This window comes from Zootoca vivipara, chromosome 4 (genome assembly GCF_965207765.1).
Source record: "Zootoca vivipara chromosome 4, rZooViv2.hap1.1, whole genome shotgun sequence".
Taxonomy (NCBI): domain Eukaryota; kingdom Metazoa; phylum Chordata; class Lepidosauria; order Squamata; family Lacertidae; genus Zootoca; species Zootoca vivipara.
The window spans coordinates 11552120-11575186 of record NC_142587.1 but is presented as its reverse complement, the minus strand read 5'-3'; the positions used below and the strand labels follow the sequence as shown (position 1 = coordinate 11575186).

Below are 23067 nucleotides of genomic sequence, written 5' to 3'. Positions count from 1 at the left end.
CACATAATGGTCACTGATAATTGTTTCTGGGTTGAATCCACCAAAGTCTTTGTGTGAGCAGAATGACTTAGAATCATAGAATTGTAGAGATGGAAAGGACGACAAGGGCCATCTACTCAACCCCCTGCAAATGCAGGAATCTTTTGCCTAGCATGGGGCTTGATCTCACAACCCTGAGGTTAAGAGTCTCATGCTCTACCGACTGAGCTATCCCAGCTTCTGCTAATGCTGCAGAAAGTCTTCCTTTCTTCCCCATCCCCTGACCCGCATCTGTTCTGGAGGGTTGAGGGGAATTATAAAAATAGCAAGTTACTATTTTTAATATACCATCCTTTCTTTAACCAGTTCTCTCTTTCTCTCTCTCCCTCTCTCACCTCCCCTTCTGTGCTCATTGCATGATAGAAATAGGGCTAATATTTATTTATTTCATTTGGGACATGGGACAAACATAAGTGCTGGAACTAATATAAAACCTGGACTCTTACATGCTATATCAACAAATTTGTTATAGTATCTGTTACAGTCGTACCTTGTTTTGCGGCTGGGATCCGTTCCGGAGCCCCGACCGCTAGCCGAAAAGGATGCAGGGCAAAGTGCCACGTCTGCGGAGCGGTTTGCGCTTCTGTGCATGTGCGAAGCGTGATTTAGCGCTTCTGCGCATGCATGATCGGCAAACCTGGAAGTAACCCATTCTGGTACTTCCAGGTTTGCTGCGGACGTTCGCCGGCATGGACGCTAGACAAGGCGGACGTTTGCAGAGATATTACTGTATTACAAGTTTCATTCTCCACAGCCAAAGTAGCAAGGCAACATGTTTTGAGTGATTGGATGACTATTTTCAAGCACTCTGCTGTGAACTGGGTAGTTCTGGCTGGAAGGCAGAAATCCTCTTGTCAGATAGATGTATGTCACTGACATTGAACACAGTATTTTGTGTCTTGCATATTCTTTAACAATTGAGTATTCCCCAGATTTTGGGTTGAACAGTTGAGGATTTGAGTTCTTTCTGATGCTGCATGGATTCCAATTTATTTAAAAATAATTTATTTAAAAATAATTTCAATGAACAGTGTTAATTTTTTTAAGGATCCAGGGCAAATCATCAGCATTGTTGCTATTTCACTTTTCCAATAAAGCTCCTATCTTGCAATGCATTAATTGCTACTTATTTATTTACTTGTCTATTTTATTAACTGTATTTATAAATCACCCTTCCCCCGAAGGAACTTAGGTTGATGTGCAACAAATGTACAAAATTCATAACACAAACAGTAAAAGCACATTACTAAAAAGAAATATTAATAACTTGTTAAAACACTGATTCAAATATTGTTGCTGAGGATTAAACATCCCATGGTAATACTACAAAAGTATGTTTAGGGAAGTTTTTAATGTGTGACATTTTAATGTATTTTAATCTTTGTTGGAAGCCGCCCTGAGTGCCTGGGGAAACCCAGCTGGATGGGCGGGGTACAAATAAATAATAATAATAAGAATTTATTATATACAAAAGTATGGGAAGATATAAATATCTTGAACTGACACCTGAAGGATAACGATGAGGCTGACAGGTGTACCTCTAAGGGAAGATGATTCCAGATTCAGGACCCCAGAAAACAGAGTCGGCCCTTTTACATGTCTCTTCCTTCTGAATCCTAATGGGGACCATGTACCCCCCCCCCGTTGCTCTTAAGAATTGAGTTGCAGTGGGGGAGGTGTTCCAGCAGATGTTTGGTCCCCAGGCTTTATAAATGATTGCTAATACATTGAATTGGGCCCTGTAGTGAACAGTCGGTGCAGAGTCTTTAAGACTTGATTGGGAGCAAAATAGCATCATACAATACTAAACGGAGTTCACAAGAGCATGGCTTACTAATGGCAGTTGATCATAACAGTACTTCTTAAATCAGTATTAGTTCTCGTTTGCGATGACTCTGCTTTTGTGTAAATAACCCTTTGTTCTATCTCTAGAGTCTCTGTTCCAGCTTCTTCTAGAAATCACTGTTCGGAGTACTGGAATGAATGACAGTACTGGTCAGTCTTTGACAGCACTTTCATGCGCTTGCCTCTTCAGTCTTGTAGCTGCATGGGGAGAAACGGGACGAACGCTCCAGGCAATCTCCGCTATCCTTACCAACAATGGGAGCCACGCTTGTCAAACTATCCAGGTCTTTTATCAAAATTTGAATTATTATGTTGGCTGACTGCATGCATCTGTATCTCTCTCTGATCCCAAGAAATTGCTTGATGTTTCCCAAATCAGAGATGGGCAACTTGAGTGCCAAGGATTGCGTTAGAAATATTTTGAGACAATCGACCACAGGTGGTAGTATTTTGGAGTTCACTGCAATTGGCCTAATAGAGCTTGCTTGCCCTTTTCATGGATGCAGCGCATGCCATATGTTTGACAAGTATTTGTCATGTTATTCCAAAATGTGTTTGGAATGAAATACCTGAAACCTATCCTTGAGGAATTGTAATAGAAGTCTTGAGTTGAAATGCATTGCACTGGATCCAAAGAAAAACACAATTAAGTTCCATTTGTCCAAAGGAGCTTTGTACTTCTGTTTTTGGAAAGCAAACCTCTTTTGAAACAGAGGAAGGTTTGAAAAGTGGCTTGTGGAATGGTAGGTCTTCCACTCAAAGGGAAAAAATAAAACACCTGTGACTGAGCATCCCTTTGGATCCCAGTGGTGGTAAATATGGGCTTCTAAGTGTTTGCTTCCTTGTTTGACTTCACCATTTCAGGCTTTTGTTTTCTGGAAACCCACATTCTTGAGATTCTCAGAGCAACCTTAGGCACAATGAGAAATGCTCACTAGTAGATGTTTCTGTGCTTTTGCTTTTACCCTTTTCTTGTTACAGCCACAGGAGAAATTACATAAGCGGGAGGTTCAAGCTGTGACCCACCTGAAGCTTCTGCCTGTCTCCCATTACGTATTCCTTATTTAGTTATCAGAAAAAGCAGGAGTGCCATTTACATGTGCATCTCTTTCTCACCTCTGCTTATAAAATCTGGAGCTGGTCTTTGAAGCTTTCAGATTGTAAAGCTTTCTGAGAACTTGCATTTTTGTTTCTTTATCATAGACAGTTTTTCCTGCCTTCCATGTTGCAGAATGTTCTAAAGGCAGTTGACAAAGATTGAAATAAAGTAACATAGCTAAAATATACAACTACTAAAGGGCACCATAAGATAAATACAGTACAGGTACCTCTATTTCCCAGCTAGGCAACCCTAAGCATAATTAACAAGAATGAAATTACTGTACCCTCAAACTCTGTGGAACTTTCAAGTGAAACACATTGAAGATTTGAATGTAAATAACTTGGTGAAAGGGAGGAATAATGTCTATGTGTCTTATGGGTTAGATCCAGAGAAGAGTGAACAGTGTCTGCTCATTCAGTGGGGGTTTCCGGGCTTCACTCCAACCCCTTGAATCCTTCCCACACGAGCCACTGAGGGGCAATATAGAAGCGGTATGGGGGACTGCAGCAAGTTAGGGAAATTGGAAGAATTCAGTGAGACCGCCTTCTGTAAGCGGAAGTGCCCTTTGGCTCACACAAGACGCCTTTGGATCCAAGCCAATGTTCATTCTCATGAAAGACAACTGCTTATAGCAGAAAAATAAGTAGTCATTTGCAATACATGCTACCGACTAACTCAAGTTGTCACTTGGAAAAACTTTCCCTGATGCTAGGCAAAAAATCCTTTCCCATAAGGTAGGTTAGGTATTGATTGTACTATCACTGAGTCTATATAATTTAGTATTAATTTTCAGGTAACTGCACTATGTTGTTCTTTTCCATTTTCAGGATTGGTGATTTAAAGTTTTCTAGTAAGTGACAGTGGTTATCTTTCCCCTTCATTTAGGTGCCAACTATATTGAATTCCCTCCAGAGGAGTGTACAAGCTGTTTTGGTGGGCAAAATACAAATCCAAGATTGGTTTAGCAATGGGATTAAGAAAGCTGCCCTGATGCACAAGTGGTCTTTAAAGGAAATCTCTGTAGATGAAGATGACCAGTGTCTCCTTCAGAGTGATGGTTACTTTTTGTATTTATTATGCAAAGATGGACTGTACAAAATCGGCTCTGGCTACAGTGGGACAGTCAGGGTAATTTACATTTTGAGCTTGAACAGTTTTCATTATTCTGTTTTTAAATGAGTAAACTCATTTCTATTTACAGTGGTACCTTGACTTACGAAGGCGATCCGTTCTGCGGCACTCTTTGTAAGTCTAAACCTTCGGATGTCGAAGCGTCCATTTTGTGCATGCGCGAAGTGCGAGTTTGTGCTTTGCGCATGTGCAGACCGCACGTGCCACACGTGCCGCTTCTGCGCGCGGGGCGAAAATACTTCCGGGTTTGCCGACTTCGTAAGTCGAAACCTTCGGAAGTTGAGGCATTTGGATGTCGAGGTACCACTGTATTTCATTAAATTTATATCTTGCCCTTCCTCCAAAGGAGCCCAGATGTATTGAACATGAAGGTGCATTGGACAAAGAATTGTCCACAATTTACCAACTCGTTTTTAAAATGTTGCTTTTTTTGTACGACTACTTTATAAATGGCCACTTCAACAATTGTATTAAATTGCAGGGTCATATATACAACTCTACATCTCGCATCAAAAATAGAAGAGAGAAGAAGTCTTGGTTGGGTTATGCTCAGGTAGGCGGAATTTGAAATCAAATTTATTTTTCTGCTGGATGCCGCCGAGAGTGGCTGGGGAAACCCAGCCAGACGGGTGGGGTATAAATAATAAATTATTTTTATTTTTATTATTAAATACAAGAAATTAATATTAAATCGAATGAGCTATAATGTAGGCTAAATTGGACCAACCACTGTATAATTCATTATAAATCCATTGGTGTAAATGGAAAGAAAGTAATATCATTTGAGCTTATAATTCTAAAATGTAAAGTTAAACTTTAAAATATACATGGTGGCTAATGTAAAATAGGGATATATTCAGTTTTTTATACTCACCGCAAAATATTGTATAAGACTCGAGGTGGGTCAGAGGCTATTTGATAATTCACTTTTAAAATGGCCATAAAAGGTATCTAAGCACATGACTTGGCAAAACTTACTTAAATTGATCTGGGTGGCAAAATGTACTTTTCCTACTTCTTCCTAATGTTTGCTATGGCATAGTGAAAATATGCTATACATATTTTCACTATGCCATAGCAAACATAAGGAAGAAGTAGGAAAAGTAGGGAAAAGTACATTAGTCACTAGATGTCTAAAATCCTGCAATTGTTACAGGAAGCAATCTTGAACTTCGCACCCCTCCCCAGTTACAAATATCTTGACTAAAACCTCCATTCTCTTGTCCATTTATCTGTATGCTCTATATCAGGCACCCCCAAACTGCGGCCCTCCAGATGTTTTGGCCTACAACTCCCATGATCCCTAGCTTACAGGACCAGTGGTCAGTGAAGATGGGAATTGTAGTCCAAAACATCTGGAGGGCTGAAGTTTGGGGATGCCTGCTCTATATTGTATCTTGCTGAACTGTTGCTTGATCATGGGGAACAGTGGAAGATGAGATCTATAAGCCAAGTCCTTAATTCATAATACTTATAACTGCTGGTTGTTTTTCTGTATCTTTTGGGGGACGGATTAGGTTTCTATGGCAATATGAAGGACCACTGAGCATATTTTCCTTCAAACGTTTCTTGTGAATACTCTTGGGAATAAGACATTGTAAGCCAGATAGATGTATAAATAGAAATGTTCTGTTTGCCTTCATATTGCTTCGTATCGCACTGAACTGCAAATATAATGACATCATCTTGTCAATACGGAGTGTTGGCAAGCACCATGTGAGTCCTATGATGCATTGTGCTTATTTGAGATTGCCTATTTAAACTTCAAACTAACTGCAAAGCAATCTGTTAAAGGTGGTATATACTCATGAATGAGTATGCATACATCCCTCTATAAAATGATAAGTCAATTTCAAAACAGGTAAAGCAGGAAAAGATGAAATGGCATTTATTTATGTTACTGCGAACACAATTCTGGAACTTTATTGGTCAGTTATTCATTGTCTTTGCAGGGTTACTTGTTATATAGAGATGTGAACAATCATAGCATGACAGCCATAAGAATCAATCCCGAATCTTTGGAACAAGATGGTACAGTAACTTTGCCAGGTACGGAAATGCAGATTGGCTCTTAAATTATAATATGGCTTATAATATTACATTGTGCATGACCTTGTTTTGCTTAATTTTTGTTTTATAGTGTTCCGTTTTACTGAAAATACTGATAAACTTATTGCTTATGATTTAAATTTCACATACTGGAAAAAGGATTTAATACATTAATGATCATGATACTATTAGAATGGAGCTTAAATTCAATATGCAATAGGTAAAATGCACAAGGATACAAGACGATATCATGACATATATGGAACAACAAATACAAACTTTTGTTAACACAACGAGAAACAATATTAGGTTGAGAAGATCGCACATGGGTGAAGGGAAGTAATGGGAACAGGGGGAGGGGAGGTATAGGGCAACATTTGGAAAATTGTTAAAGATATATATGTGATTTAAGAGGTTAAGAACAAGGAGTTTAAAGAAGGAGATTAACATGAATGAAAAGCAAAGTCATGTTCTTGTTTGTATTATGGTTTATTTTGGTTGTAAAATTCTCTGATGTAAAGAGTGTACAATTTTTAAAAATAAAAATTTAAAACTTCGAAAGAAATGACCAAACCAGAGTCTGCCTCCTGATTCATGACTGAATCAACATGGCAAATTAGAGCCTTTTAAATGGACAATAGCATTTACGCATCACAGGGGTATATTGTTTCATAAAACATTCTGCTGGAAGAAGAAAAAGAACTCTCAAAACCAATGTATCAACTTTCTACAAACGATCGTTTTCCAAAACTTTCCCTCAAAGTGTAAGTGTTCATGGAATAGCACATCTGCCGCTACAGACCATAGTCTGCTGTCAAAGCTGCTGAAAGCTCTGCAGTCAACTTGTGAGAGAACACCAACACCTAGAAACGCAGCAAGCAGCTGACAGTGAGCAGCGGCTTTTACATGACAGAATGAGGTCTGTGATGTCTGTGTGTTATGCCAGTGCTGCTTTTCAGGGCTCTGGAAGATCAGAGCTACTTTGTCCCATCTTGGATCCACAAAGTTCAGTAGCTTTGGCATGTATTGACTCTGCAAGGCACAGCGCTGAATATTGTTCTGCTGTGTGCTTTTTTAAAAAACCCAGTTCCACCGATGAGCATGGCGTTGTGCTGTAGCCATTTGCAGAGAGCCGTTCTTACTAAGGACTGAGCTTTCAGAGAGCTTGCCCATGGCATGCCTCTTAGCGTAGCAGGCTCCACTGCGGGCGGCAGGTAGTAGGAAGCACTCCAGTGGCATTACTGCACCAAAGTTTGGAAGCTTAGTAGTTCCTTGGGGCCATGAAGGCAGCCTGACAGTCTGTGCTGCTGATGCAAGGAAGTGTGCCTAGACTGCTCCTCAGCAGCTCCCGAACTTACTCCGAATATTAACCCCTCAGTGGATGGTTGTGCCAAGAGCCCACTGTATGTGGACTCATAAATAAAACACTTTTCCCCTAGAGCTATTAAACTATACAGTTCTGAATCTAAATTACCAATATGTTAATTTATCAATAGTTAGTGTCAGTTTTAACTAGCACATAATTGTCACTGAATATGTACACTCTGCTTCATTGATCAGTAGGTGTTTCATTTTTGTTTCTTTTTTTGTAATTGTGGTGTTTATCATCTGAGCATGCAATAAAAGAATAGCTTATTGATCTGGATTCTATTTATGTGCGAAAATATATCGAAGCTTCGGCAACTTCTCCATACATCAATAAAATACTTAAGATGTTACATTGTGTTTGCTGCAATTATGGGAACTAGGCTACTTTGGATGTATTTTCTGTCTGTGTAGAGTTAATTTATGCTAATGAATCATTTATGGAAATTTGGAGGGTAAAGTATTTAATGTGACTTGATATTGCATAATGGTGTGTTCTATACAGATTGCCAGGCTGAAGGGCAAAACATACTTTTCACTGATGGAGAATATATTAATCAGATAGCAGCTTCTAGAGACGTAAGTACGATACTTCCTCTGATATTTGTTTTCAAGGACGTTTTGTCATGAGTTACTGAATAATCTAAATTATTTCAACTCTGCAGTTATTGCACATTCTTAGCATGTTTAATGCCATTAAAATGTGCATCACAATACTCTTGTCATATTTAAAACAGAAATGCATGGGAAGAATGCCTATCCCCTAGACTTCTTAAATGAATTAAATGCATATTTCAGGAGCTTCCAAATTTTATGTTGTCTGTCTTGTATTTATTTGTCTTAATTGGAGATTACTCCTGACTATTTTGAGTTTGTATGGTGCTGCTTGTTGTTATCACTTAGCCATTCTTTATCTTCTTGCACATCTGCCTTAAGGATTCTTCCATGCCAAATATTTGCCCGCTGGCACATGTATCCATGTTGAGCATCTGGTGTTATAGTTTAGCTCTCCCACCCACATCATGCTTCTGATCACATTCTGATTTTCATCTGCTAATTACATTTTGCTGCAAGAGCAAGTGTTATAAAATGAGTGGTGCAGCGGCTTGCATAAAATTGGAAGGCCTGTATTTTCTAACAAATACACTAGTTTGGGTTATTTTGACTTAACTGTTATGGAAAATAAGCCATTTCAATGTTAGGTTCATAAATGCCTTAATCATTCTCAATGGCTCTCTGCTTTTTATTTCATTTAAAAAATATTTGCCCTTTCAAATATTCAAGGAAATATTAGTATTAATTATGTCCTTTTAAATACTTTAATAAACACCTTAAAGTCAGATTTTTAATACTTTAAGTTAGAAAAAAATCTTTACCTCAGTGTCTTTGATAGAGAGCCTTGAATCAGTTTGGTATTAAAAGTATAAACTTCATTTCATTTTAAATCAAACTTATATTTGGCTGTTCTGAAAACAGCCTTCCTTGGTTTGTCTACACTTCTCAAAGAGCTGGGGATGATGTGGGGTGAGGAGTGGAATCCTTTTCCTCTGCATGAGAGCTGCTATTACCTCTGTGAGGGTAAAATATACAGGTTCAAATTTACCTGTATGCCTTCCCTTCTGCAGCTAGTGACACCTTCATGGGAATGACTTTCAAGGTGAAATGTTTGAACTCCTCTCTCTTATGCCATAGCACAATCCAAATCCACCTATCCTAGCTGCTTTTAGGAAAAGAAAAAGAGGTCAGGGGAGACCTAAACATGGATTTCTGGCATCTTTTATAGTTTTCCTTTAAAGAAGGTTTGTTTTGCCTCTAAGAGGCAAATGGCAAAAGAAGTCCAATATTTTGTTTCATACCCTTAACACCAATTCACTTGTTTGCAGGGAGGAGGTTTGCCTGGGAAGGTAGGTGAAAAGCATGTAAAACACCCTAATACTTTTGATAGCATTTCAGCACATCTGTCACATTAGCAGATTGTCTGTGCTTTCTGCAGGATTCAGATAAGGGCAAGTGTTAGAAATGCAAGCTATCAAGTAAAAGTGGGATTCCTCATTTTACTAACAAATAAGCTAACATGTTAAACTCTTGGGAAATGCTGCAGAAAACTCCCAGTTCTTGCTAATTTCCTGAGCACCTAGATGCCAAAATGTAACTTGATACTCAAAGGACTGGACGTATTTTGTCATTTAAAATGGAACTTCATATATTTTCAGACTGTAGGAACTTAAACCTGGTTGTTTATTTTCAGCACCTTTCAGTTGCTTCTTTTTTAATAACCAAATGTATGACAATATTCTCTGCATATAAAATTGATGTGCAGATATTCATATGGTTTAATGAGCTTTGCTTATATCTTTTGCGAATTAAACATTACATTGGCAGTTAGGAGATAGGAATGTGCAAATATGAAAAAGCTTTAAGTTATGGACTAATGTGTGTTATTTTGATTGTGGTGTTTGCATCATTATTCATATTAATCAGCATCTGACCCTGCATATATCTTATTTAATGAAGGAGTTGCTAAAGATTCACAATGCAATTCACAAAGCACATGATTGCTCTATCCCGTGGCAATAATTATTTCAAATTGTTGAATATTGTATTGTTATTTGTTGCAGGATGGTTTTGTAGTTCGAATATTTGCAACAAGTACTGAGCCGGTGCTACAACAAGAACTGCAGCTTAAACTTGCACGAAAATGCTTACACGCATGTGGTATCTCATTATTTGATCTGGAGAAAGACATGCACATTATCAGTAAGGAATCATTTTTCTATTTTCCTCTTCCATGTTTAATAAATTGCAGAGAGCATGATAGTTTGATTCAATATGAAGAAGCACCCAAAAGGGAAACATACTTTAAAGCTGATGCACTTATTTAGGTTCACAAATCATTTACCCTATGTGGTACCATTGTTTCCACAGTTCTCAATTATTTGTCAGGATTTTTTTTTAAAAAAATAACCAATTATTTTTATTCTCCAATGTAATATTCTGGCGATTCCAGGTATATTTGTTGATAACCGTAGTCTTATAGAGTGTGCTTCAATATTTCTTGCCCAGCAGTTGTGTTTGAAATGACACAATATTTTGTGTAAGATGTTTGTACTTGAACATTTGAATGGATGCCAGTTGCTCAAAATTTGAGCCCATGGAATGTTTGAATTTGACACTGAAAAAAACCTATGTTTGAAAAGCATTGATAGCTAATGGCAGCTTTGTGTTTGTAGGTACAGGGTTTGATGAAGAGTCAGCTGTTTTAGGTGCAGGAAGAGAATTTGCACTAATGAAAACGGCTAGTGGAAAGGTATTGGAAACACTTTTGTGTGCACCCAACTGTATAATGTCCCCTTGGCTTGCATTAGTGCTGTTTGGGAGCTGGGCACAATGTTATATGTGGGCCAAACTTTATGTGATTCTCAATGAATTGTAAGTAGCTTTTCTTCAGCGTTTTCTTTTCTGAATCCAGACATTCAGGCTTTAGTCTGCAGAGGAAAACTAGCAAAAGGAGAAGGGGTATTTTTTAGCAGGGAAAAGTACCAGATGAGAAGTTAGATAACACCCACATACACCCCATGTGGGACTTCCACTTCAGAATGTGGCCTGCCCAGCTGCATTTTCTAAAAGAGAAAAAAGTTACATGACATTGTGTGGATTGTGATTCATTCTTTTCTGAATTGCTTTCCTTTGTGAAAGTTCCTCTGTATACTTAAAGAAAAGAGCAACCTGATGAGGTAATATTTTTCATAGTTTTGTAAGTAAAACTTCATTCATTGCAAACTGGCTTTGAGTAAAATTAACATACCTATTTAGAAATTTGTCAAACCGTTTTTCTTTCTTTTTTTACATTGATTGAATGTTATAATTGAACTAATGTTAGTGTCTCACCTCCCCTTCAGATTTATTATACTGGCAAATACCAGAGCCTTGGAATAAAACAAGGTGGTCCTTCAGCAGGGAAGTGGGTTGAGCTGCCGATCACCAAATCTCCAAAGATTGTTCAGTTCTCAGTTGGGCATGATGGCTCACATGCTTTACTTGTTGCGGAGGACGGAAGCATATTTTTCACAGGCTCGGCAAGTAAAGGGGAAGATGGAGAATCAAGTAGGTTTGGGGCGTTTGTGATGCTTGCATTAACAACCATTAGAGAGATGCTCCAAAGTTTGAATGAGTGCTTTCTTAATTTCTGGTTCTATGTGTTAGGATTCATAGTCCTTTTTCACCTGGGTGATATCACAATTTGTGCTCTCAAAAGAAGTGTTCCTCCTGTGAATAAAGAAAAATCAGGTAGAAATGTCTTTTTCTGAATGATATTGCAAGAAGCTCAAGTAAAAGACACATCTAGTGGTGTGATCATCATTTTGTGTGAGCAGTGCTGCTCTCTACAGAAAACAGCATAATATATTTTCATCCCTGATTCTTATTATACAACTTGGAAGCAACATTTTAAAAATTATCTTCAAGTCTTACCTTAACCTTGCACATCCTAGTCTTTGGAACAAAGGACAAAAGTCATACTCAGAGTAGACCCATTTAGTTACTTGATTTTAGTGTGTCTACTCTTGGTATGACTAACTTTTTATCTCCCCCTTGCTGGACATTATGTATGTATTCTACAATAGTGTTAAAAACACAGCGTTGTGTGTACAGTTTTATGCTGTTTGTGTGTATGGGGTGGACTTGCTTTGATATGTTTGCTTTGGGACATTTTGAACAGGATTTGCAGTTAATAGGTCACAGTGATAACATTGTTTGCTTTGTGCCTGGAAGTTTTCAAAACAAAACCTTAGCCGTTTATATGCTGTTGATTTGAATCCTCATATATGTGTACTGCTTTGCATGCCTCTCTGAAAATGGGAGGAGGAAGAAAGCATAGAGCTCTTCATAGTCTCATGATGACAGTACTAATTATTTCAATTTTGACTTTGAATATGCAGAAATACAAATGGTGGAAGTATAATGGATATCCACTATCTTCCTTTTTTTGTATGTATAAATAGCCTAGATTTTCAATCACATTACCGTTTAAACAAACACATTTTTTCCTTAGCTTCATATTAAAACTTAGATTTTCTAATGTAACACTTTCCCCTCTTTTTAAGCCAAAAGTAGGCGGCAGTCTAAACCGTATAAGCCCAAAAAGATCATCAAAATGGAAGGAAAAGTTGTGGTATATACTGCATGCAATAATGGGAGTAGTTCGGTTATTTCAAAAGATGGAGAACTATACATGTTTGGAAAGGATGCAATTTACTCTGATGGCACAAGTAAGTTGATATTGTAGATGTTTTAAAGAACAATTGACTTGATAAAGAGAAATAGTTTATACTATACATGTAACTGTCTAATTGAAATAGCTTGCAGAGGGGTTCTGTTGTGATGCTGTGTGAAATTAGTTTTCTTTTCATTGATGTGCAAGCATTTGTGCTGTTGAGCTGTTATTCCTCCTTGGTAGAAACAGACATTTTTAGTAGGGGTTGGTCCATTGTTGGGGGGTGGGAATCCAAAAGCTATAGGTAAGAAAATAGCCTATTAGAACTAGCTAATGTATCCCAACTTTGACATCTTGATTGGGCCTAATCAGGGTATATTACCTGGCTGTTGCTTTTGGTTTTAATAGCTTCTTGTCCTTCTACATCTGAGTTACAGTGCAGATATATTTCACAGCAAGGGAATATTTGCTACTCAGATGTATGTTTATCTTTCAGGTTTAGTAACAGATTTGAAAGGCCACTTTGCAACTCAGGTAGCCATGGGCAAAGCTCATACTTGTGTGCTGATGAAGAATGGAGAGGTCTGGACATTTGGAGTGAATAACAAAGGACAATGTGGAAGAGACACTGGCTCCATGAATCAGGGAGGAAAAAGTCAGTATTATTTTCTGTCTTGTGGTGCTTCATTGTCAGAACGATTTTTCTCTATCACCATCTCACTTTTTGATACTTGCTATATTATTGCTATACTATTTCTCTTCAATACTGCATGCTTCCTTGTATTTATAAAAATTCAGGCTATTCGTGTTTTGTATGAATCAGCAGCTTTCTTTCCATCTTGCCTGTAGTAGATGCAATAACTGTCCTGCATATAATATCATTGCCATTATTTATGCTCCTTAATCTGAGCAGCTTCGGTACAATAGTATGCAAAATGTAAAGATGGCATCTGTAACAGTCCTTAAGAGCCCAAACTTTACACATTTGTGTCAGCTTCCATGCCACCCCCTAGTACCTTTATTTTCCTGTCAGCCAAACAAGAGGTCTTACCACAGTTCAAATACACATTCTAGCTAGGCAAAGAGGGCAAAGCTAATTTGGGATGTGGCCCAATGAGAGGGAATAGGGACAGTTGACAATCCCAAAGGCTGGATACAGAGGTTTGTAAAGCCACATTTGGTCCCTGAGTCTGAGGTTTCCCACCCTTCATCTGAACCTAGGTTTAGATTGTATGGAGTTATCTGCAATGAGTTGTACACACTCTCTCCCCTTTCCTCCATGTATGGGATTGGGGAATAAAAGCTTGTGTTCTCAGTTTTGACGAAATCATATTTCCATTATGTATGAACTTTATGAACCCAAACTTGTTCTAACTCTGGTTTGCTGAACAAAGCAGGATAAAAGCATGGTTCGGTGTGTTGGATAGTGTTAGAATAAACCATAGCTCCCAAAGTGTGTATTTAATGGAGAATTGCAGGTTACTCGGAGCTGAAACCAAAATCTCACTCCTCTCCTCTAATGCACCAAGATTAGGAAGGGAAAGAGGCGTTCTGGTGCCCAAGTTTTGCCATGGCTCTTTCCCAGCCATCTCAAACCAGAGTACATAGTTGCTTTAGAATGGCTGAGTTTTTTGTGTCATAGTTGTACATTAGGTAAGTCTTTAACTTTATTCTTATTCTTATATTTATTTATTTATACGCCACCTTTCCCCCTGACAGGGATTCAATGTGTCTTACAGATAAAATAGGAAAGGCTAAAAAATATAGGGGGCAAAAAACCAATCATTAAAAACACTTAAACATTTATAAAATTAAAACTATATAATTAGAATGCAAACAGTTTGGCACCAGCCCTTTCATTAAAAGCAAATCCCATTGGAACAAGAAGATCTTAACCTGCTGGCAGAAGGACAGCAAGGAGGGAGCCAGTCTAACTTCTCTAGGGAAGGAGTCTGGGAGCAGCCACTGAGAAGGCCCTGTCCCGCACCCATACCAAGTGTGCCTGTGAGGGTGGTGGAATTGAAATAAGGCCCTCCCCTGAAGATCTCAGAAACTGGACTTGTTCATATGAGGGAATATGGTATTTCAGATAGCTTGCTCTCTATACCTAGCCTTGGTCAACAATTTGGCTGCATATCTTTGCGCTAGTTGACATTTTTTATCACTTTTCAAACGCAACACAATTTAGAGTGTGTTACATTAACTACAGCTTTAGCTGGACATCGTAGACCAACCTAAAATTACTGCTCTCCAAACATAGTTTTACAGTGTGATTCTGTACTGCTGTGCTGACTTGTCAGATCTGTTAATGGTTGTTTTCTCTCAGGTTTTGGAGTGGAGAACATGGCAACAGCAATGGATGAAGATTTAGAAGAAGAGCTAGATGAAAAAGATGAGAAATCCATGATGTGCCCACCAGGCATGCATAAATGGAAGCTGGAACAATGTATGGTGTGCACCGTTTGTGGGGATTGCACAGGCTATGGAGCAAGTTGCGTTAGCAGTGGACGTCCTGACAGGGTTCCCGGAGGGTAAGTAAAAATGCCAAATATGTAGCTGAACAATACTTTATTTATATGTAAATTTATGTAGGGGACTAACCCTCCTCCCCCACTGCTATTCAGTGAAAGAAAGCATACCCATATAGGTGTGTTTTTTTTATAAAAAAAGAATAGCTGATACTGTTGTCTAAGAAGAAATTCTGAATTGCTTATAGCTGTGTTAATTTCACCGATTGGAATGTGTTGTTTTCTGGTTAATAGTTAGGCCTATATGTGTGCTGGATGGCAATGCTTTGAAAAGCAGGAAGACCTGAGTTTTAACATGCAGCAGATACCTGTAAAACTCACCAAAAACACACACATTGCAAATGTTTTCACTTGGATCCAGACTTTGTTTCCCTCGGTAAAGGGTGTGTGTGGCTTCTGCTGATTTCCCCCTCTAGTCCACTGTATCCTCCAGAAATCTGCTCTGGAGGATTGGTAGACCCTCCAGCACGTGGGTGGGTGGGGCAGGAAAATTGGTTAAAATTGCTACCTCCCCCTTTCTGCCAGTGGGATTCTTTGAATGAATGAAAAGGCTGCCATGAACAAAAGAATCCTTCTATTTGCTGACAGATCCAAACATAGCTCTCTCCACATTTGCATAACTTTGATTTTCCATTTTTTCTCAGGAATCTTATTTTCAGACCTATGCTATTTAAAAACAAATTGCCCCTATATTTAGGGACTTGGGGGCTCTGCCTCCATGCTCACTTTGCTTGCCAAACCCCCTGCATTGATTTCTGTGCCCTGAATTCAATTGTGCAGGGTGAGCCTGTGCTTGCTTCTCTGCTCATTCTCCCTGCCTTTTTGGCCAGTGCCTGTGGCTGTCTGTCTGCGAGTGTGGTCACTGGAACAGGGCAGGATGAAAGGTGACATGAAGCCGAGCCTGGCTGTGTAGAGGAAGGAGTGGGCTGGAGCTCTTGCTGCCCCCTCCAGCGTCACTTGCAGCAGGTGCCAGTAGCCAAAGCAGACCCAGCCTTCCGCAGCCAGCTAGCGGAGTTGCACAGAGCAGTCAAGGTTCTCCTTTCTCTCCCCCAGTAGTAATGTTGCCTGGCTGTGCATCACCTGGGTGAGGAAGGGAGAGCAATCAAGACTCTTGGTGATAGAGTCTCCATGAATATTAGGCACATACCTAGTCTCTACCTCTGTGGTCTTTAGCTGCCTTATGCATCTAGCTCAGTAGTGTCTACACTTACAGGCAGTGTGTCCCCAAGTTTTCACACTGGGTTCTATCTTAGCCCTACCTGGAGATGCTGGAGGTTGCACCTGGGAACCTTCTGCATGCAAAGCATATTTTCTACCACTGACTGGCAGCCCTTCGCCAAAGGGACTTCTTTGCCTAACAGCAGCAGCAGCAACAACAATAAATAAATAATTTTTTTAAACTTATCTGCAAGTTGCTAGCATGAATTCTATAGGTTTTAGGCACTCTCCACCCTGTCCCCACCTTTAAGTCTCGGAAAAGTGTGTGATTCTAGTCTAGTGCAAATATAGTGTACACAGAGAGAAAAGAATTATTCACATAGAATTTTGCTTGCAGTGATGTGATGGATTGTAAAGTTCAACGATGGGAGTAGGTGGTATGATTTTACGCTTGTGAGTTAAAAGGCTCTCAAGATAGCCCTCCTTTCGTGGTATTCTCTCAGAGCAGTCATGTCACCAGGCATTAGGGAGTGTATATTTTCTATGGTGTGCTTTTGGAGTGCTTTGTCAATGGGAAGTCACATGATATGGTCACATGGATACAAGAACTCTTTAAAATTACTTTGAGGTTTTTTCCCAATCAAAATTTTTGTGAAATTAAAAATAATTAGCTACCACATCTGTTTTTGTTGGTCTTTGATTGAGATGGTGTTTTGCAGATATATTTTAGTCTGTATTTGAATTGTTTTGTTTTATTAAGTAAGTTTTTTGTTGTGATTGTATACTTTTGCTTTGTAAACTGCCTTGAGAGGGCATTTGACGTTAAATGTGGCCTAAAAGTCTTTTGAATAAATAAATTTTATCAGGGATTGAGATGCCAAAGACTAATTACAGGCATTATTGCTGATTCTGTCTGGGAGCACTGAAGAAGTATGAAATATATTTGCGGCACAATGAGCAAACCATGGTTAAGAGCTAAGTGGGTTTTGATTTTAGTTATATGCATGAGTGTTGAGAGTATTTCCTCTTTGGCTAATGAAATATCTGTGCTTTCTTCAGAATCTGCGGTTGTGGTTCTGGTGAGTCTGGCTGTGCTGTATGTGGGTGTTGCAAAGCCTGTGCTAGAGAACTAGATGGTCAGGAAGCAAGGCAAAGAGGAATTCTTGATGCCGTAAAAGAGATGATACCACTGGACCTTCTGCTAGGTAAGTGATTTGAAAATGGGAAACATGGAAACCTTTGGAAAAGGGTTTAAGCTTAATGTTGCCAGTCATTTCCTTGAGCTGACTTGGTGCTGCGTTTAAAATCAGTCCAGAACTATACTTAAATGTAGTAGTTTAATTTAAGAATGTTAAATATGCTCTGGGCGTTTTAATTTGGGATGAAATTTACTCTTGAGCCAGAGATGTTAAATTTCTGGACAATTTGAAACCTGGGTGATATAAATCTAGATCGTACTCAAAGTATACCCATTAAAACCAGTGGATTTAAGTAACTTTGACTTAAATACATTGATTTCAAAGGGTCTATTCAGAGTATGACTAACATGGGTGTCTCCCTGCCCCATATTTTTCCTGAGAAAAAATAAAAGTGTTGTGGGAATAAAACTTTGTATTAAAAAGCATTTCACTCATCTGCCAAGAGAATATTTCTTTAGGGTGTTTTAATTTGTTTCTTAGTCTTTCCAATTTTTCCTTTAGTAAAAAAAGTTTCAGAAAAAACACCCAGCTCCAGACAGTTGGGGGACACTTCAGTACAGTGCAACTTAGAAGCAACGGCAGGAACAGAGAATTGGTTAATAGAGTGATCCCCCTTCTATTCCTAAAATTGTTTTTTCGTCATGCAGATAGCAGACAAAGCACAGCACTCTCACACAGTTATATCTTTGATTCAGAGCCTTTCTTTTTAAAGTGCTTTAGATATGGTAGTGTGCATTTAATATGCTGACAATATGAAAATTCACAGTTCCCTTTCTGTTTTTCTCTAGCTGTCCCTGTGCCTGGAGTTAATATCGAAGAACACCTCCAGTTGCGACAAGAGGAAAAGCGGCAGCGTGTGAACAGGAGGCACAGATTGGAAGAAGGGAGAGGTCAGCAGAACTAGCTTCTATTTAAGACTTAAGTCTAAGTGGATAAACATAATTCTGATAAACTGTCATAAAAAAATCAGCTTATAAATCCCAGAAATGAATGTAGAAGGGCTGTGACTACAAACCAGTCTGAAATTACATTGCTGCTTTGTTGGGCTTTTGTGGAGAACAGAGTCACAGAGGCTGACCTCTTTCCACAACAAATAGCTAAATCTATCTTCTTGGGCTACTGCAAAAACTTGGAATCTACTTCCCCCCAAGATGAACCTTTTCTGTGTGATCTGAAACATCTAAAACAGCAAGAGGAGCGGGGAGGTGGCTCTGTAAGGAAGACAGTACTTTTTGGTCTCCCATAAATACTGCTATCATTAGTTCAAGAGTTTATTAGGTACTTAGGGCTTCAATGGGTTCCGAAACTAATAGGTAGAGTTATGTTGGCACATCCTATTTCGTTTCCTTTTTTTAAAGCAAAAGATGAACTACTTAAAGTGCATTGAGTTTGTGGATTTGGCAGATGGAATGAGGATTTAAAGACAGATATGCTGGGTTTTGCTCTTATATCAACATGCAGGGTACCAGTGCATGAAGATTAGTTTGCTTGTCTTCTAGGCAAATGAAGGATTTCCCTTTCTTAATGACAGTGTTATATTCTTTATGTTCAGAACACTATAGTTGAGCATGAAATATTTTACAATTTCTGAATTTGTCTTTAGATTGTCTTAGGATCATCTTTCATTTTTGTTCTGTGGCATAGACTGATAGAATGCTGCAAATGCAGTAGGCCAGCTGTGATAGAGCACTGTGTGTTTTTCTTTTAAAATACCAAGAAACCATGTCTGGGAAAGGATTTGGGTCTCACTTCTGTGTGTATTGATGAGGAAAGGGTCAAATTATGTGTGTGTGTGTGTGTGCACCTTCACAGTGGGCACAGTTAGTGTATTTTGTTCTTAGTACCCAAACAAAATTATACCATGAGAACCTGCTTTCTCTTACAGGGGCGAACAAAGGCTAACAGACACCCCGGGCGGGGCAAACTGCCAGCTGTGCACGTGTTGCGCTGCTACGTCTGACGCATGCATGGCGCTGCTACATACGACGCATGCGTGGCGTGTGCAACACCACACATGCGGTGTACGTAGCGGTTTGCCACCGGCGCCCCCAAGTGCCATACGGACGGTGGTGGTGTCCTCTGCTTGTGGCTGCAGCGGCAGCAGAGGGATCCTCCACTTGCAGCTGTGGTAGCAACGGAGGGATGGATCCCACCGCCGTCCGTACAGCACTCGGGTGGCGTCGGCAGCAAACCACTATGTACAGCGCATGTGCAGTGCTGCTACATATAGCACATGTGTATGACACTGTGCGTGCGTTGTACATAGCGGTTTGCTGTCGGCACTGCTCGAGCGCTGTACGGACGGTGGCAGGATCCTCTGCTCGCGGCTACAGCCGCGAATGGAGGATCCTCCACATGCGACTGCGGCGGCGCGATGGCTGCTTGCAGGGTGCTGCCTTGTCACCCCCCCCAGACATGGCACCCGGGGTGCATCCCCCCCACTCCCTTGCGACACCACTGTTCTCATAATCATGTGAGTTGTAAGACTATATATCAAGGAGGAATACTTATCATGTAACGTTTTAAGAACTAGAAAAAACACCAGTGTGTCTGTTAAAGTAGAACGGGCCAACGCTGTGTTTCAATATTAATCGCATGCACCCAAGCAGTGCTTAATATTTTTACTCACTTTTTTAGTGCAGAGTTTGCTTTTTTATGTGGGTATTTGAATACATATCAGATTATTATGAAGGAACAAAATAGCTGGTTTTTAAGATAAAAGTATATAATTTTAACGATTTTTGGTAAGGGTAGTAAGTGGCAGGACACCTCTGCACAGTAAAGGAGGAATGAAGTGATCTGAAATTATTACTGATTGGTCTGTTCAGGCATGAGACTTGCAAGAAACTCGGTTGATAGTCTTCTAAAAAGGAATGGCATATTTAAGGATTTGGGGATTTTTGTATTGGGCAGAGTGTGTCCTTTTGTCCATTCTCTTTAGAATGGACTCAATGTGCATTTGTCAACTGCTTCATTTGTTTTTACTGTGAGGAAGTAGACAACATGAAACCATTACCAAGTATTGCAAGATCTGAGACCTCCTGTGTTGTTGTTCTAGGTGCACATTCCTCTGCATCATGTTTTGTGGCATTAGTATTCCAGGAAGAACCGTCCTGAGATCTTATGTTGACGGGCAGTATATAAATCAAATAAATAGATAGTATTAAGTAAATGCATGAAACCAAAACTTCTGGCAGTATATCTTCTGGAAAAACCCGTCTTACCGTTTGATTGTAACATATCTTTAAAAAAACAACAAAAAAGACATGCAGCATAACAGGTTTCTCTAGGTCACCTACAGATCAGCACATGTGGCACTGAGAAGGCCAGGGAGCTGATAGATTATAATCAGCAGTGGAAGGAGCAAAGGACTCCTGGACTGGTCTTTCTCACAGCCCAACTCTCCTGATATTTTATATCTTTCTCTTTCAGAGAAAATAACAAAATATCCAGGCTTTTGGTGTTTAGATAAACTTGTCTAGGGCTCTTGATCAGTAGTTTTACAATTCCCGCTTCACAATTGTTAAAAGTACAGTGGAACCTCGGTTTATGAACACCTCGGTTTATGAATTTTCGGTTTATGAACGCCGCGGACTCATCTGGAACGGATTGATTCATTTTCCATTACTTTCAATGGGAAAGTTCGCTTCAGTTTATGAACGCTTCAGTTTATGAACAGACTTCCGGAACCAATTACACCCATGCTTCAGTTTATGAACATTTCAGTTTAAGTACTCCGCGGACCCGCCTGGAACGGATTAATCCACTTTCCATTACTTTCAATGGGAAAGTTCGCTTCAGTTTATGAACGCTTCAGTTTAAGTACTCCACGGACTGTCTGGAATGGATTAATCCACTTTCCATTACTTTCAATGGGAAAGTTCGCTTCAGTTTATGAACGCTTCAGTTTATGAACAGACTTCCGGAACCAATTGTGTTCATAAACCGAGGTACCACTGTACTGTACCTCCTTTTGGGGTTTTGTGGCTTCCGGAAATGCATGCTTTGGTTTTCGAATGTTTCGGAAGTCAAACGGTCTTCCAGAATGGATTACGTTCAAAAACCGAGGTACCACTGTATAGTGATTGTGCTTAAATCGGTAACCATGCAGGTAATAAATAATGTTTATTTTTCCATACTGCATTCTGTAGTACAAGATTTTGGAGTCAGTTTGCTTTGATGTAGCCAGATGGGTGGGGTATAAAAAATAATAAATTTCTTTATTGTTGTTGATGATGTTGATCAACATAATAACATCAACATCAACAATAAAATATTATTTTGCCAACAAAATACTTGCATAATAGTCATGTTGCCCTGTGAGATGGATCCTACCCACAGGAGAGAGATTGGGATATTGTGAGCTGACTTCATTCTGTTGACTACCCATGTTCAGACCTGCCTGATGTCTAGTCATTGACAGACATAGTAGAATAGAAATCTTTGTGCATAGGCCTGATTGATCCCTATTATTTTGATAGGTGTCAAAGACCTCAATCAAACAGACCAGGATCTTTGTATATGACCATATTCTTATACTATATTAAACATATATTAGGCAGGTCCAGTGCAGGTCTGGTCGCTCAATGTATGTTGGCATATGACGCCTGCTTAGCTTCAAATTTACAGTCTTTTTCCGGTTGGAGAAAATAGTTTGTACATTTAGGATTGATGTGTATTGGCTTTATTTGCGAGAGGGGGAAAAACTGATTGGGGAGGGGGTAAACTGAGATCCAGTATTCATACCCAACAAGACCACAGTGTTTTACTCTTGTGTCATTATGTAAGATTTCAGATGTACTCAGATTCTAATTTGATTTTGATATCTGTTCCAAAAGTATGAAATATTGAGTATTGATTACTGCATCCTTTCCATGCTTTTAATTTGATTCTTTTTTGTTTGTTGAACACAGTTTCCATTTTGTGAGCTTTCCTATGCATGTGCAAAAAATTTTCTTCTCAGGCCCCCTTGTATTTCCTGGTCCTATTTTTATGAACCATCGAGAGCAGGCTCTAGCCAGAATAAGACCCCATCCAACACAGCTAAAGCATAACCGGGACAAGCATAAAGGTATTTGGTCTTCCTTATTGACTGGGGTGGACTTACACCTATTCTTAAAGTTATTTTTCTATCCACTGGGTATTAAAAGAAGTTCACAAAACTTACTGTCTCTTCTGGCTAATCTTCAGTAACCTGAGGAGAAAGAAAAACACATTTTTAATGTTGAGTTGTTTTTCCCGTGAGAATATGTGAAAATGTGCATCACTTTCATTTTAATTTCCCTTTCCTTTAATGCATGCCCTTGTTTCATTACTTTGTTTTCTTAATGAAAAATGGGAGTAAGACCAAAGAATTCCTTCTCGTAGGATTGGTGACTATATGCTGGCTGGATATAAAATACATATTTTTGTCTACATGGTGTACTTTGAAATCCTGAA

At 39.2% G+C, this 23067-nt stretch overlaps 1 protein-coding gene across 30 annotated transcripts in view; it reads left to right on the top strand.

Moving 5' to 3' along the window:
- Positions 1 to 23067, top strand: part of MYCBP2 (MYC binding protein 2) — a 130829-nt gene that overhangs the window by 17988 nt on the left and 89774 nt on the right. For 27 of the 30 annotated variants that reach the window (XM_060273333.2, XM_088667503.1, XM_088667497.1 and 24 more), the window contains exons 5-18: positions 1972 to 2168; positions 3872 to 4114; positions 4599 to 4670; positions 6070 to 6166; positions 8037 to 8110; positions 10150 to 10288; positions 10762 to 10838; positions 11431 to 11635; positions 12634 to 12798; positions 13240 to 13398; positions 15070 to 15274; positions 17489 to 17634; positions 18417 to 18518; positions 22592 to 22699. In XM_060273333.2, the coding sequence (XP_060129316.2) occupies positions 1972 to 2168; positions 3872 to 4114; positions 4599 to 4670; positions 6070 to 6166; positions 8037 to 8110; positions 10150 to 10288; positions 10762 to 10838; positions 11431 to 11635; positions 12634 to 12798; positions 13240 to 13398; positions 15070 to 15274; positions 17489 to 17634; positions 18417 to 18518; positions 22592 to 22699 (1989 nt within the window). The remainder of the gene's footprint in view (positions 1 to 1971; positions 2169 to 3871; positions 4115 to 4598; positions 4671 to 6069; positions 6167 to 8036; positions 8111 to 10149; positions 10289 to 10761; positions 10839 to 11430; positions 11636 to 12633; positions 12799 to 13239; positions 13399 to 15069; positions 15275 to 17488; positions 17635 to 18416; positions 18519 to 22591; positions 22700 to 23067) is intronic. The other 3 variants (XM_060273339.2, XM_060273338.2, XM_088667505.1) reach the window with 1 other exon arrangement.